General features: G+C 36.3%; 1 protein-coding gene across 6 annotated transcripts in view; it reads left to right on the top strand.

The window, feature by feature from the left end:
- The window catches only part of SNX13 (sorting nexin 13), a 146,068-nt gene that overhangs the window by 67,714 nt on the left and 61,137 nt on the right, over positions 1-17,217 (top strand). For all 6 annotated transcript variants that reach the window (XM_025290941.2, XM_025290939.2, XM_044946508.1 and 3 more), the window contains 4 exons: positions 4,154-4,275; positions 4,392-4,493; positions 6,027-6,115; positions 14,025-14,108. In XM_025290941.2, the coding sequence (XP_025146726.2) occupies positions 4,154-4,275; positions 4,392-4,493; positions 6,027-6,115; positions 14,025-14,108 (397 nt within the window). The remainder of the gene's footprint in view (positions 1-4,153; positions 4,276-4,391; positions 4,494-6,026; positions 6,116-14,024; positions 14,109-17,217) is intronic.

The following is a 17,217-nucleotide window of genomic DNA, read 5'->3' as shown; positions in this document are numbered from 1 at the left end:
ATTTACTCAGAGCAAGTTGCTAAATAGATTGCAATTGAATTAGGTGTGCAAAAGACAACTACAAAATACTGGTGAAGAGCCTTGAAAGACCCTTACTCTGCGTTCAGATTTGTTTACAAATGTCCTTAGTTGTTATGTCATTTAAAAGAAAACTGGAAACCATAACTTCTTCAGTGTGAGAATGATTTATTCAAGACAAAGGCTACATTAATAACACTTAGCAAAACGTTAATCAAAATGTCTTGTCTTGGTCTTATATTGAATGATTTATATGATTGAAGTTAAAATGACATACATTCATGATTCCCTCTTTTGATCAGATATTTTATTTACTCATTATCACTTTTCCATGTATTGTGTTCCTGTGTGCCTGCGTATGTGTATGTTGTATTTGGTTAATCATAGATTCTTAAAGCTGTAAGTGTCCCTAGAGAAAAACCGTGGGATGTGATATGACTTGCTGAATTTCACAACTAATGAAATGGTGTATCTTTTACTTGAATCAAAGGCATGTATGCCAGTCCAGGCCTCTTTACAGAAGTCTTTAATTGATTGTGATGTGTGTTTTGTATTCCTTATGGTAAGCTGTATACTGCTTAGAATAGATGGAACCAGTGAAGCAATTTGTGTAATCTCAGTCTCAGCCCCATATTTGGGACATTCAGTGCCTTTTTTAGGCTTTAACATTAAGTAGCTTTAGGTTTTGGAGAAGGCGATGGCACCCCACTCCTGTACTCTTGCTTGGAAACTCCCATGGATGGAGGAGCCTGATAGGCTTCAGTCCATGGGGTCGCTAAGAGTCGGACACAACTGAGTGACTTCACTTTCACTTTTCACTTTCATGCGTTGGAGAAGGAAATGGCAACCCACTCCAGCATTCTTGCCTGGAGAATCCCAAGGATGGAGGAGCCTGATAGGCTGCCGTCTACAGGGTCGCACAGAGTCGTACACGACTGAAGCGACTTAGCAGCAGCAGCTTTAGGTTATAGAGAGGCAAAAAGAGCTTCTCAATCAATGTGTGTCCCATTTCAGAACTTAAGGAGTAAGGAAGAAGCTGTTCTAGGTGGTTCATGTGGCCATTCTCCAGGCACCTGTTAACAGTGCTCTGACCCTGAAAGAGAAATCAATAAATCAGTATGTATTGAGTGCCTCCAGTGTTTAACATATTATTTAGCCACTGGGAACAACACTGTGAATAAAACAAACACAGTGGAATAAAACAGATGAAATCCCTGACTTATCTCAGCAATTGAATTATTTAACTGCAGATTCTAAGTGCTATAGAACTAAGCACTGTAACCAGAGATCTCCAGACCTAGTGTGAAGCAGTACGGCAGAGGGTGAGGGTCAATGCAGGGTGCTGTGTGTGGAGCCAACATTTTAGATAAACTCGAAAGTATACATGGGAATTGTCAGGGGAATGTGGAGGAGAGACAGTAAATTTGTAGGGAGTAGACAGGGTGAGCAAACTTGGCAGAAGAAATAGTCTGTCCAGAGGCACTGAGATAAGAACAGAACCAAAGAGGAAGGAAGAGAGCGAAACACACGATGAGGAAGTAAGCAGGGACCCAGATATGCATGATCAGGGAGTCATTAAAGTATTTTTAAAGCTTTTGTTTCGTATTATCATATTTGTATTTTTAAAAAGATCACTCTGGCTGCTCTATGGAAAACAGAATGAAGGGAGAGACAAGAAAGGACATGGGAGACCAATTAAAAGGCCAGGAATAAGATGCTGGTATTAGAGGTGAAGATAAGGCCTAATATATATTCAGAGAGGTTCACTTTATAGTTTGACTGTTGCTTTTGTTCTTTGAGACTTCATTTCTTATTTGCATTCCTAGTTAACCATTGTAATTCATGCAGTCATTCTATCAAGATATATAAGCTACAGGAACCTACTGTAAATTTTATTTTTGGGGGGTAGGGTTGAATATATTCCTTATTCTCTTGGTCATATAGGAAGTATGCTCTCATTTTTAAATTCAAGAAACGAAAGCTTCTAAGTAGTAATAAAATGAAAGTGTAGATAATAGGATTCATTGTATAATAATCTAGATGTTTTTACTAGAAGACATGTGGGGAAATATTTTAAACAAAGTGAAAAAGAGCCTTGACTGCAGTTATGATTTAAGAATAATAGTATTAAGAACTCAAATAGAAAGCTATTTGTAGATCAATAGAAGGAAATGTGGCTATTACATAAATTGAATGATTTTTAAATTTATATTTACATTGCACTTATTATATATTAGTCATATACCGTAATTTTAGGAAGTACTTCACTGTCAACAAAATGTTTTCAAATTATAAGGTAAATACTACTAGAAATTATTAATAGATATTTTCCTAATTTATAAGTGGGCAGTCATGTATTACTGTTGTTCCTATCTTCCTTACCTAGAATAGTTCCTTTGAATTGAGATTTACATTAAATTTGTATGTATTCAGTGAAAATGAGTCAAGCAGAGGGAAAATAATTACCTTGGACAGGGAATATGAAATATTCTGCTTCCTGTTTTCCTCACCTCAATGTATTTATATATTGAAAGTAGAAATCTGTGTTTAATAATTAAAATAATTTTTTATATTTGCATTACTGATTAACTTCCAGTCATGTTAAATATTACTTTTACATCCTTTTATATCTTCTGCAGATGTCTCATTTACATCTTCTAAGATGTATTGAGATAGGTTTTAGAATGCCTTCTAAAATTAATGAATTTATTTTGTTTGAATTTCAGTAAATTCTATAACAGCCCTATACATGAAACAGAGCACATACAATTTGAAAGATTCTGCTTCTAAATTTGTTAGAATGAACCTTTTATGGATTAAATGAATTTATGGTCTATACCATGTAAATTTTGTTCTTATACAAATTTTCAAGTTTGGATGATTTTGTACAGATATTCATGTAAGGATTTTTGAAAGATGCTTACACAGATAGTGCTTTTCTCTTTAAAATAAGAAACAAAGATTCTAGAGACCTCTAAGTATTTAATATACATGGCTCATATAGTCTAATGATAACCCCTCTACAAATCTGAAGACTCAGGTTACCTTTATTTTTATTAAGTTGACTTGTATTTCATGTACTTATAATTTACTTTCCATGTGTATAATAGATTATAATTGCACATTAAAAAGTATATTAATGTCAATAATTTGTTTTTATTTGAAAACAGCCATCTGTGATACTCCTCAGTGCTGTTATCACATTTATAAGGTTTTTCTCCAAAAACAGTAATCAAATTAACTTACTCACTTGCTTTTTTATGTATGGTGAATTAGCATGATGACTTATGATATACTTTTTTTTTTCCTCTCCTTTATTGCTCAGCATCTTTATGAATAACTCTTTGTCTTCTATTTGGTATGTTCCTAAAGGGATGAATTAATTTTAGTGTTAATATAAGGAAAACAGCATTGAAAAAAATGCTTGTTTAAAAATATCACTTAATCAAAAGAGATGTGTAATCTGTTTTGTATTTATCTATTGTATTTGTTATGTTTCACTGGTGTGCTAAATTAGCAGTGTTTGTTGAAGTCTTCTTTTATAAGAGTACTAGGTAGCTTAATAAAATTAGTTACCACCTTTTTCATGGGTACATGTGGTATTTTATACATTATTCTTTAAACCATTTCCAAGTGACTATAGCTATTTTGAATAGTTGAGTTTTTAAGTGTTTATATATGCAAACAGAAACCAATCAGGCTCACACCAAAGGTATTTGGTTCAAAACTTGGACTGTGTAACTAAATGGAAGAATGTGGAGAATTCAGAAAGGGTTCAGAAAGAATCAAAAATCCCAAGTGCTCTTTTAAAAACAAGCAAAAGCATTCTAAGTTCTTAATGTGTTGTTATGTCTGGGATGAGAAATTGCCTGTTGTCTTTCCTTTTTTTAATTTTAAGCACTTAGTACTTTTAAGCTTCGACACATAAAATACTTCAAAGAATACTGTTCAAGAGTTTAAATAGATTTGATAAACTATGGGTCTTTTGAAGAGGAATGCTGAGATGTAATACTAATTAAATGGACAAAGTATAAAAAATTCAGTCTGTGATGATCATGTTGTTTTTCAATAGTCATTGAATAAATTTATTTTTGATTTAAAAAGTCATCCTTTTATGTAATGTGTTTGTTATAAGGTCTAAAGAAATAGACTGGCAACCTTATTTTACTACACGCCTTGTAGATGATTTTGGCACACACCTACGAGTATTCAGAAAGGCCCAACAAAAGATAACAGAGAAAGATGATCAAGTGAAAGGTAATAATATCTTTATCTCATTTGAAAATTAGAATTTTATTTTATTTTATTATTATTTTTTAAAATCTGTTTTTCTTTATTATTCTCTAATCTTGAATTGTTCCTTTTCTGTCCAGGTACAGCAGAAGATCTTGTAGATACCTTCTTTGAAGTTGAAGTTGAAATGGAAAAGGACGTTTGCCGTGACCTAGTGTGCACTTCTCCCAAAGATGAAGAAGGTTTTCTTTTTAATTTAACTTTTTGAGCATATTAACTGTTCACATTAGTAGAGGCAAGTTAGCAGAACCATTTAACAAATACCAGGGTAAAATCTACCCACTCCAGTGTTCTTGCCTGGAGAATCCTAGGGACGGGGGAGCCTGGTGAGCTGCTGTCTATGGGGTCGCACAGAGTCGGACACGACTGAAGCAACTTAGCAGCAGCAGCAGGGTAAAATCTAAGAGTGAAGTTATTCTTACAGGACAGGAAGCTTAGTAAAAACACTTCTGCTTATTTTATCTTTTAACTCTTAGAAGTAAATTTCCAGATTCTTTTTTCTTTAAAGAGAGCCTTTTCAATTAAAGAGAACTTCCTTTGTTGTCTTTTAAAATATAGCAAGCACAAACATTTTATCCTTATGAATTTACTTTTTTTGATCTGTAGTAATTTTATCTTCACCTTGAGTTTATTATTTCTAATTCAGGAATACACTTATTATTGTAAATATTTTCTAAGGGAATGATGATGATGTTTCAAATGAAATTTATAGAGTTGAATTGACTTTTCTTTTTGAGAGGTTAGACCAGATAAATTTTAGCTGAGGATGTTGTCTTTTCCTAGTTTTACAGTGACTGGGTCTGTGCTACTGGGCATATTGTTTTGATTATCAGGTTTTGATTATCAGTTATATAATTACCTTCCCAGGAAGTGTCAGCATATGAACAAGTCAGAAAAGCATTGCTAGTTGTGGAAATTGTTTTCTTAGATTTTTAAAATGTGCTCAGCTCTTCTATTTCTTTGCTTTCTTTTCTGTTCTTTTCCTTTTTTCTTCTTTCCTTTTTATATTTATTATGCAATTCAGTTTTTAATTGCTACTTCATTAGCATTAATATGAAATAACTAAATGTAAGAAATAGTTAGAATGATGTATAGTTCTTTTATGTAAATCAAGCCCTCTTCAATCAGTAAAATAGAAGAGCATGTTCTTTTTCTTATTACCTGCCAAGTTAGTGGAGGTTCTTTCTTGAAAAAGAATTATAAGTATATTTTTAAATGTGCAGATAACTTAAGTATGTAGAGATGTGTGGTAGAAGAGTAGAATACTTGGTGCAACTAAAACTTTGGGGGAAAAACACTTTTGTAATTGAAGTTTCTCAACAACTCAAGATGTAGGGTTCAGTTCAGTTCAGTTGCTCAGTCATGTCCGACTCTTTGCGACCCCATGAATCGCAGCATGCCAGGCCTCCCTGTCCATCACCAGCTCCCGGAGTTTACTCAAACTCATGTCCATCAAGTCGGTGATGCCATCCAGCCATCTCATAGATGTAGGGTAGAACTGGGCAAAGTAAAAAAGTGTATATTACTTTGATTAATGAATATTTGCTATTTGGAGAATAACAAAGATTTTTATTGAATACTGATTAATTACTAAGATAATAAGCTTGTATAATCAGCAAACTGCTTAATCCTGCCACTTTATTTGTGTTTTATATCAAGAGTAGGTGGAGATTTTGTATTTTCTGTTATTATAGCTCCTTTTTTTTTATTTCTAGGATTCCTAAGGGATTTGTGTGAGGTCTTATTATATTTATTGCTACCTCCTGGAGATTTCCAGAACAAGATCATGCGATACTTTGTCAGGGTAAGCTTAAACACATACCAAATACATGGCAATAAAGAAACTTAGAGTAGTAATTACCAAATTTTTGGTCCCAGGACCCTGTTACACACTTAAAAATTATTAAGGACCCCAAATAGCTTCTGTTTATGTGGGCTTTGTCTATCAATATTTATTAAATTTTAAATATTAAAACTAAGGAATTTTGGAACACAGAATACTCAAGCACATTCCATTAACTATCATGCTCCATTCTGAAAATACCACTGTTTGCTTCCCTTTCCCTTACACCCCAGAGGTTCCTGGACAGAACTGCTTGAGTTAGAGTTAGATTATGTTTTAAATTTTCTTTAACATTGTTGTTCAGTCGCTTAGTCGTGTCCGACTTTTGCTACCCCATGGACTGCAGCACGCCAGGCTTCCCTGTCCTTCACCATCTCTCTGAGCTTGCTCAAACTCATGTCCATTGAGTCTGTGATGCTATCCAGTCATCTCGTCCTCTGTCATCCCCTTCTCCTCTCCTGCCTTCAATCTTTCTCAGCATCTGGGTCTTTTCTAATGAGTCAGCTCTTCACATCAGGTGGCCAAAGTATTGGAGCTTCAGCATCAGTCCTTCCAATGAATCCTATAAATTTATCTAAAGTAGGCTAATTAAAATAACACTTCTGGATAGAAACTTTCAAAAAAAAACCCTGGGCAGCTAAGATTCTACTTCTTGGTGCTGAAAAATAAATGTCAGATGAAAACAATAATTTTGGACTCATTTATTCCCTGGGTATAATCCTTTGGGATAAAATTCTGTGTACAAATGTAAAGGAATAACATTTTGACTTTGGTTACTGGTTATGACCGAGAAATGCTAGCTACGTTAGTCCTTACCGTGGCTCAATGGGTAAAATTAAAAGTTTCTGATTATACTGAAAATGAAAGTTTATGATCTTTTTAGTCTGCCATTCTGCAAAACAGATACACCAGTTCCTAACTGTGCTTTTTTGCTTATTATTATTTAAGCATTATCAATTTAGCAGTATCCTAATAGCTCTCTAACTTGAATTCAGTGCATTTTCAGGTAGGGTAATGATGCTGTGAAATGAATAGAAAATGCTTGATTTTGATGGGAAGAGTCTGATAGATTATATACATTGAAGACTTGGGCTGGTCATTATCAACATCTGGCATATCTATGTCTAGATTCACATCTACCACTGAAGGAAGATACTGCTAATCAGTCATCATATTCATTCATGCTGATTATTTGGAGCAGTCTTTGCCTGTCTGATACTCTGCTTAACTTTTAAATACACAAGTTGTGCAATTCTGTGCTTTCTTGCTCATCCATCCCTGTGACTTTAAATACCATCCAAATGCTAGTAACTTTCAAATCTATATCTTTCCCTTCTAAACTGTCCACCAGCTGCCTACTAAAATCACTATTTCACTGATGCACAGCCCTTTTAAACTTTGCATGCACAAGATGGAAGTCTTATTCTTGCCTCCAAATCCTGTGTACCTTTTATAAGTCTTTTCTGCATTCCCGTAATGACCACCCAGCAAATGTTTTAAGTCTTAAGTCCTTTTAAAAGGCTTACAATAAGACTATGGGTGATATGGCGTTGTTTAACCTCTCTGGCCTTCATTCCATGCCATCACTGTATTCCAGCCACACAGGCTTTTCCAAAGTGCCATTTCTCTCCACTATAGGATTATCTCGTACGCTTTTTTTCATCTGCTTATAATGATTTGCATTATACTCTTGGCTAAATTGTATTTGTCCCTCATATCTCACTTCCTCAGAAATACTTCCTTCTCTAAAAGCCCCCTCATAATTCCCTATCAGTGTAGGTAGGTACTGTATTCCTCCTTAAATTTACCATATTTTAACATGAAAGTTTGATTGTTGGATTAACATGCTCGATGCCTCTTTCCCCTAACAGAATCCCAAGCCCTAGAGGACAGGGGCCATTTCTTCATTTCTGTATTCTGTATCACTGTGTACTTACTGGTTTTCACAGTGCCTGCCATATAGCATATACCAATCAGATAATCAATTTTAATGCACAGTTCAGTTTAGTTGAGTCGTTCAGTCGTGTGTGACTCTTTGCGACCCCATGGACTGCAGCATGCCAGGCCTCCCTGTCCATCACCAACTCCTGGGGTTTACTCAGACTATTGTCCATTGAGTTGTTGATGCCATCCAGCCATCTTATCCTCTGTTGTCCCCTTCTCCTTCTCTTTCAATCTTTCCTAGCATCATGGTCTTTTCCAGTGAGTCAGTTGTTCGCATCAGGTGGCCAAAAGACTGGAGTTTCAGCTTCAGGATCTGTCCTTCCAATGAATATTCAGGACTGATTTCCTTTAGGATGGACTGGTTTGATCTCCTTGTAGTCCAAGGAGCTCTCAAGAGTCTTCCAACACCACAGTTCAAAAGCATCAATTCTTTGGCTCTCAGCTTTCTTTATAGTCCAACTCTCACATCCATACATGACTACTGGAAAAACCATAGTTTTGACTAGATGGACCTTTGTTGGCAAAGTAATGTCTCTGCTTTTTAATATGCTGTCTACGTTGGTCATAACTTTTCTTTCAAGGAGTAAGCATCTTTTAATTTCATGGCTGCAATCACCATCTGCAGTGATTTTGGAGCCCAAAAAAATAAAGTCTGACACTGTTTCCCCATCTGTTTGCCATGAAGTGATGAGACCAGATGCCCCGATCTTAGTTTTCTAAATGTTGAGTTTTAAGCCAACTTTTTCACTCTCCTCTTTCACTTTCATCAAGAGGCTCTTTAGTTCTTCACTTTCTGCCATAAGGCTGGTGTCATCTGCATATCTGAGGTTATGGATATTTCTTCCAGCAGTCTTGATTCCAGCTTGTGCTTCATCCAGCCCAGTGTTTCTCATGGTGTACTCTGCATATAAGTTAAATAAGCAGGGTGACAGAATACAGCCTTGATGTGCTCCTTTCCTGATTTGGAACCAGTCTCTTGTTCCATGTCCAGTTCTAACTGTTGCTTCCTGACCTGCATACAGGTTTCTCAAGAGGCAGATCAGGTGGTCTGGTATTCCCATCTTTAAGAATTTTCGACAGTTTGTCATGATCCAGGCTTTGGCATAGTCAATAAAGCAGAAATAGATGTTTTTCTGGAACTCGCTTGCTTTATCGATGGTCCAACGGATGTTGCCAATTTGATCTCTGATTCCTCTGCCTTTTCTAAATCCAGCCTGAACATCTGGAAGTTCATGGTTCACATACTGTTGAAGCCTGGCTTGGAGAATTTTGAGCATTACTTGACTAGCATGTAAGATTAGTGCCATTGTACGTTAGTTTCAGCATTCTTTGTCATTGCCTTTCTTTGAGATTGGAATGAAAACTGACCTTTTCCAGTCCTGTGGCCACTGCTGAGTTTTCCAAATTTTCTGGCATATTGAGTTCAGCACTTTCACAGCATCATTTTTTAGATTTGAAATAGCTCAACTGGAATTCCATCACCTCCACTAGTGTTGTTGGTAGTGATGCTTCCTAAGGCCCACTTGAGTTTGCATTCCAGGATGTCTGACTCTAGGTGAGTGATCACACCATTGTGATTATCTGGGTCATGAAGATCTTTTTTGTACAGTTCTTCAGTGTATTCTTGGCACCTCTTCTTAGTATCTTCTGCTTCTGTTAGGTCCATACCATTTCTGTCCTTTATTGTGCCCATCTTTACATGAAATGTTCCCTTGGTATCTCTAATTTTCTTGAAGAGAATTCTGCTGCTGCGACTGCTAAGTCACTTCAGTTGTGTCCAACTCTGGGCGACCCCGTAGACGTCAGCCCACCAGGCTCCCCTGCCCCTGGGATTCTCCAGGCAAGAGCACTGGAGTGGGTTGCCATTTCCTTCTCCAGTGCATGAAAGTGAAAAGTGAAAGTGAAGTCACTCAGTCGTGTCCGACTCTTCGCAACCCCATGAACTGCAGCCCACCAGGCTCCTCCATCCATGGGATTTTCCAGGCAAGAGTAGTGGAGTGGGGCGCCATTGCCTTCTCCATGAAGAGAACTCTAGTCTTTCCCATTCTGTTTTCCTCTTATTTCTTTGCACTGATCACTGAGGAAGGCTGTCTTATCTCTCCTTGCTATTCTTTGGAAATCTGCATTCAGATGGATATGTCTTTCCTTTTCTCCTTTGCTTTTCACTTCTCTTCTTTTCACAGCTACTTGTAAGGCCTCTTCAGACAGCCATTTTGCTTTTTTACATTTCTTCTTCTTGGGGATAGTCTTGATCCCTGTCTCCTATACAGTGTCTTGAATCTCCGTCCATATTTCTTCAGACACTCTATCAGATCTAATCCCTCGAATCTTTTTGTCACTTTAGGTCATAGCTGAATGGTCTAGTGGTTTTCCCTACTTTCTTCAATTTAAATCTGAATTTGATGATAAGGAGTTCATGATCTAAGAGGAAACCTATTTGACCTTCTTGCTGGCTATGGGGCACATGCTACTGCTACTCTTTTAAGATTAAACTGACTTTTAGGAGACAGGAATGACGATCAGTCTTGTTACATGGGTTTAAAATATGTTTAAAATAAGTAGGGTTGTTTAAAGAAAGAGTAAATACGTTTTGCTATAGATTGATCTTTTAGGCCAATATTTCATTTCTTTTTGCTTGTGTCTAATTGAGTGAGTGTAATTGTAGAGCTCTGTGGTCAGTTTGTTTTTCTCTTAACTTGATGGTTCTTTATCACTTTCCTTTGTTGATAATTAAATCTAGGTTTTCCCAAAAGGCACTTTGTTCAGATTCTTAGTTCTTTCCTTTATATGAATCCTTTGTATGAGTTGTACAAATCACAGCATTTGACTGAGATATTGCTATTTAATTGCCTCTGCTGTCTCCCATTACCATGTTTTATGGACAAAGATTCATGGCCTCAGTGACTCTGTAACTTTTAAATCTTCATATTTGACAGCTTATGCTTGTGTTAAAGTGTATGAAAATTGCCACATAATTTATAGTATTTGCAATATTTTGCTCTCACTAAAACTGTATAGGAATTATTGAGTTGTATGACTAACCAAGGGCTTCCCTGGTGGTTCAGATGATTAAGAATCTGCCTGCAATGCAGGAGACCTGGTTTTGATCCCTGGGTTGGGAAGATCCCCTGGAGAAGGACATGGCTACCCACTCCAGTATTCTTGCTTGGTGAATCCCATGGACAGAGGAGCCTGGTGGGCTATATAGCCATGAGGTTGCAGAGTCATACATGACTGAGCAACTAAACACACAGACACACACACATATACATGACTAACCAAACTCCTTCATGAGGCAAATTAGGAGATCAAAGTAGTTTTCAGAGAGACATAACAACTGTTTGCCTTAACTAATATGAAGCAGTAAACTTATTCAAAAAGGTTACCCATATGTTTTTTACTCCTTTGAAAATAAACTTTCAATAAAGCACATTTTTGTTTGTGAATTTTATCATTTCAGAATACATTTAAAAATTTGAGCATGTGTGTTCAGATACATAATTTGAGGGAAGAAATTACATAAATAAATATAATTTTTAAAAAGTTAGAGATTAAAGCTAATCCAGAATAAGCAATTTTCTAATTTGAGACTGGAAGATGTCTTAAAAGACATTTCAAAAAGTTTTTGGAGCCTCCATTAGTGCCTTTTAGAAATATTAATTGATCATGGGGTAAAAGTTGTCAAAGACTTGTAAAACTTATAGAAATAGAATTTACATAAAATATTTCTCTAAAGGAAAGCAAAGTGAAGGCTCTCTTCTGTGAACTTATACCAGAAAACGGCACAGATAAATTAGAAATCTGGAAAGGAATAAATAAATTGGTCCTTTACTTAGAAAAGTGAAACATCCTGTTAAACTTGTGGCTATTTAGCCTTTCTAGTATTCATAAGAAATGCTGTTTCATAAATCTAGATATCACAGGAATAGAGGACTGAAGATTAAATAGGTAGACTATTGTCTAAGTTTGAAAGTGAAAGTGAAGTCACTCAGTCATGTCCTACTCTTTGCGACACCATGGACTGTAGCCCGCCAGGCTCCTCTTTCCATGGGATTCTTCAGGCAAGACTACTGGAGTGGGTTGCCATTTCCTTCTCCAGGAGATCTTCCCAACCCACGGATTGAACCCTGGTCTCCTGCATTGTAGGCAGACGTTTTACCATCTGAGCCACTTAGTTTCTTGATTTGCATCGTTTAATGTTTTTCAAAGTCATGCCATATTTAAGACAGTGACTTTGAGAAGATAAGAGTATTTTTGCAGAGAGATAAATCTTTTATCTCTTTTAACTAATCTCCACTCACATACAAAAAGTTCCTAAAGAGCTGTAGTGTATTAAGAGAAGTGGAAGACACAGAATTACTTAAAGAATGGTATGTGATAAATGCCATAAATACAAAGCATGAGTGTATTTTAAACATAAGTGAATAGTGTTCATCAGAACAATCAGGGTTTATTTAAGTAGAAAATTAATTCTGTAGTCAGTCCTAGAAGGAGAGGCAGAATCTTGATAGACGTGTAAACAGCTGCAGAGAATGGGAAGGTATAGTCAAAGAATATTAAGTAATTTTATTACCATAAATGTTATTTTATTTTTATTATCTTGTATTAGAAATTTCAAACAGACTGGTATAGCGAGTTAATACAATAGACATTTATGTACCAACAAACCAGATTTGAGCAGTGTTAACATTTTGCTGTAGTTGCTCTAGCCCTCCCTCGAAGGCAGTCACTGTTCTGATTGTTTTCTTTTTTTGTTTTTATACTTTTAATATAGATGTAGGAGTCCATAAATACATATAGTGCCATGTTTTGCCTTTTTAAAATGGATATAAATGCTAACTTGATCAGATCAGATCAGTTGCTCAGTCGTGTCCGACTCTTTGCAACCCCATGAATCGCAGCACTCCAGGCCTCCCTGTCCATCACAAACTCCCGGAGTTCACTCAGACTCATGTTCATCGAGTCAGTGATGCCATCCAGCCATCTCATCCTCTGTCGTCCCCTTCTCCTCTTGCCCCCAATCCCTCCCAGCATCAGAGTCTTTTCCAATGAGTCAGCTCTTTGCTTGAGGTGGCCAAAGTACTGGAGTTTCAGCTTTAGCATCATTCCTTCCAAAGAAATCCCAGGGCTGATCTCCTTCAGAATGGACTGGTTGGATCTCCTTGCAGTCCAAGGGACTCTCAAGAGTCTTCTCCAACACCACAGTTCAAAAGCATCAATTCTTGGGTGCTCAGCCTTCTTCACAGTGCAACTCTCACATCCATACATGACCACAGGAAAAACCATAGCCTTGACTAGACGAACCTTTATTGGCAAAGTAATCTTTGCTTTTGAATATGCTATCTAGGTTGGTCATAACTGTCCTTCCAAGGAGTAAGTGTCTTTTAATTTCATGGCTGCAGTCACCATCTGCAGTGATTTTGGAGTCCAGAAAAATAAAGTCTGATACTGTTTCCCCATTTATTTCCCATGAAGGGATGGGACCGGATGCCATGATCTTCGTTTTCTGAATGTTGAGCTTTAAGCCAACTTTTTCACTCTCCACTTTCACCTTCATCAAGAGGCTTTTTAGTTCCTCTTCACTTTCTACCATAAGGGTGGTGTCATCTGCATATCTGAAGTTATTGATATTTCTCCTGGAAATCTTGATTCCACTTATTAGAAGTATACTTTTGCTTTTTTTTTCGCTCAACTGTACTTTAGCTAATTGTGCCCATGTGTCTAGGCTGATATAGATGGCTTCATCTTATTCAACTAATGTATGGTAGCTCATCTTTTTGTAAATCATGTCATTTACCAAGTTTACTTTTATCTATACCTTACCTTTCTTCAGTAACAGCATTGAGTTAGGAAATTTACACTGTGCTATTGATTTGAGAAGTATATGAGATTAAATTTATTTTTGTGTTTTAAAATTTTTGTCCAGGAAATCCTTGCACGTGGAGTTCTTCTTCCATTGATAAATCAACTCAGTGATCCTGATTATATTAATCAATATATCATATGGATGGTATGTACTTTCTAAAATGCAGCTTGTTTTTAAAACAGTTTTTTAAAAGGTATAAATATGATTTGGAGGTCAGGATGATTAAGCAATAATTTATTAAGGAAATTAAGTAAAAATATATCTCAAGGTAATCTTTTATATTTTCAATGTTTCTGTTAGCTTATGTGTTGAATGTACTAGCCAGATTTCCCTTAAGGAAGTAGGTTGATAAGATAATCTTCCTTACAGTGTTCCTGCTGTTTCTACTTATTTAAATTTAAATAAGGATGTTTTCTTATATTTGTGTATAGATGATAAGTACTTCTTAAAACTGCTGTTTGATTTCAAATTAATCTGAACTACTTAAATAGCATGCAATTTAAATTTTATGCTAAATAGTAGAGAAAAATATGAAGGAAAGAACATTAGATTGAGAATAAGATCTAAGTTCTAGATACGTTTCTATAAGGCGCTTAGTATGTCAGTAAGTTAGAGAACTCATAGTTTTCTCATTCATCAGGTGTATCAAAGGGTTAGTGGTTATTAAGTTTGCTAGTTCTAAGTTTTTTCTGATTATATATGCTTTTCCTCAGTAAATTAATGGTTGAGGAAGAATGTGTAAATGGGCTATTGCTGGGAATTACTTTGATGGGTACCTAAGTCTTTGATTCCTTTTTGTGAATCTGAAATTTCTCTCCCACATTGTCTTCTTTTGCTCAGTCTAGCTTTTCTAGGAAGGAAGTATTTGATTGTTCTTTGTTTACAATCATATCCATTATCAGACTTGCCATTTTTCATCGTTGTTACTATTACAGTGTTTGTCTCTCCCATCAGATTATGGGTCCCCTGTAGGCAGAAATTGTCTTCCTAGCCTTGTGTTCCTAGAATCTTTCATGGAGTTCACAGAACTTAATTTTTCATTTCCTTTGTCAGCTTATTTAGAGTCCTGCTAGGCTGTACCTAGAGCTTTAAAAATTTGCATATCCCCATAACTGAAAAAAAAAGCCTTTGGTTAGGAATTCTGTTCCTGAAATTTATCCTGAAGTGCTGGTAAACAAGGTTATAACAACCCAATTTAAGACTACTAATGGCAATCTTGCTAATAATCCTTAAAAAATTGAAAGCAATGTAAGTGTTCAGCATAGAGGCACAATTGCAGTCATTTCACATGCTAGCAAGGTAATGCTCAAAATCCTTCAGGCTAGGCTTCAACAGTACATGAACCAAGAACCTCCAGATGTACGAGGAGGATTTAGAAAAGGCAGAGGAACCAGAGATCAAATTGCCAACTTCCGTTAGATCATAGAAAAAGCAAGGGAATTCTAGAAAAACATCTACTTCTGCTTCATTGACTATGCTAAAGCCTCTGACTGTGGATCACAACAAACTGGAAAATTCTTCAAGAGTTGGGAATACCAGACCACCTTACCTGCCTCCTGAGAAACCTGTATGCAGATCAAGAAGCAACAGTTAGAACCGATCATGGAACAACAGACGGGTTCAAAATTGGGAAAGGAGTATATCAAAGCTGTACATTGTACCTTGCTTATTTAATGTACATGCAAAGTACATCATGCAAAATGCTGAGCTGAATGCAGCTCAAGCTGGAATCTAGATTGCCTGAAGAAATATCAGTAACCTCAGATACGCAGATGACACCACCCTTATGGCCGAAAGTGAAGAGGAACTGAAGAGTCTTTTGATGAAAGTGAAAGAGGAGAGTGAAAACGCTGGCTTGAAACTGAACATTCAAAAAACTAAGATCATGGCATCCAGTCCTGTCACTTCACGGCAGATAGATGGGGAAACAATGGAAACAGTGACAGACTTTATTTACTTGGGCTCCAAAATCACTGTGGACGGTGACTGCGGCCATGACACTAAAAGACATTTGCTCCTTGGAAGAAAAGCTGTGACAAACCTAGACAGCATATTAAAAAGTAGAAATATCAATTTGCTAATAAAAGTCTGTCTAGTCAAAGCTGGTTTTCCAGTAGTCATGTACAGATGTGCTAATTGGACTGTAAAGAAAGCTAAGCGCCGAAGAATTGATGCTTTTAAACTGTGGTGTTGGAGAAGACTCTTGAGAGTCCCCTGGACAGCAAGGAGATCCAACCAGTCAATCCTAAAGGAAATCAGTCCTGAATATTCATTAGAAGGACTGATGCTGAAGCTGAAGCTCCCATACGTTGGCCACCTGTGAAGAGCTGACTCACTGGAAAAGACCCTGATGCTGGGAAAGATTGAGGGCAGGAGGATAAGGGGACGACAGAGGATGAGATGGTTGGATGGCATCACCAACTCAGTGGACACAAGTTTGAGCAAACTCTGGGAGATAGTGATGGACAGGGCAGGCTGTTGTGTGCTACAGTCCATGGGGTTGCAGAGTCAGACAGGACTGAGCAACTGAACAATAAAATAAAGGAATGGTTTAGGAATATTGATACAATAAATACTATTTATACTATGATGGTAGTATGTCTTTATGAATATGAAAAGATGTGTTTATTTTTTATGTGAAAAGGACAACTAAAAATGATGTGTGTGTAGATGTCTGTTCCTTTAAAAATAAATATATAAGTAAGTATATATTTATGAATGACTGTTATTCTGATAAGTTGTATACTGACTGAAATGTTAATAGAGAGGTCAGTCAATTCAGTTGCTGAGTCCTGTCTGACTCTTTGCGACCCCATGGACTGCAGCACGCCAGGCTTCCCTGTCCATTACCAACTTGCAGAGCTTGCTCAAACTCATATACATTGAGTTGGTGATGCCATCCAACCATCTCATCCTCTGTTGTAATAGAGAGGTAGGATCCTGAAAATTTTAAGTTTTCTCTTTTGTTTATTTCACTTTACTACAAGTATTGGTTATGTCATAAGTAATTTTTTAAGAAGTAGGATAAAGGTAAAATTTTAAAACGTTTAAGTAGTAAAGTAAGAGTAAATATTTTTAAAAAGATTTTTTTTGTAACACAAAAATGAATATCATATACCAACCTGAAAAAATCAGTTTACAGAGCTGTATAATCTTACCTATAGTACAGAACAGGATGCAAGTTTACTAGAATATTATGGTTATCTCTCACTCATGGGATTAGGAATTATTTTTATTTCTATTTTTCTTTAGT

Source organism: Bubalus bubalis, chromosome 8 (assembly GCF_019923935.1).
Source record: "Bubalus bubalis isolate 160015118507 breed Murrah chromosome 8, NDDB_SH_1, whole genome shotgun sequence".
NCBI classification, from domain to species: domain Eukaryota; kingdom Metazoa; phylum Chordata; class Mammalia; order Artiodactyla; family Bovidae; genus Bubalus; species Bubalus bubalis.
The sequence above is the reverse complement of the archived record's forward strand: the minus strand, read 5'-3'. Positions and strand labels throughout refer to the sequence as shown.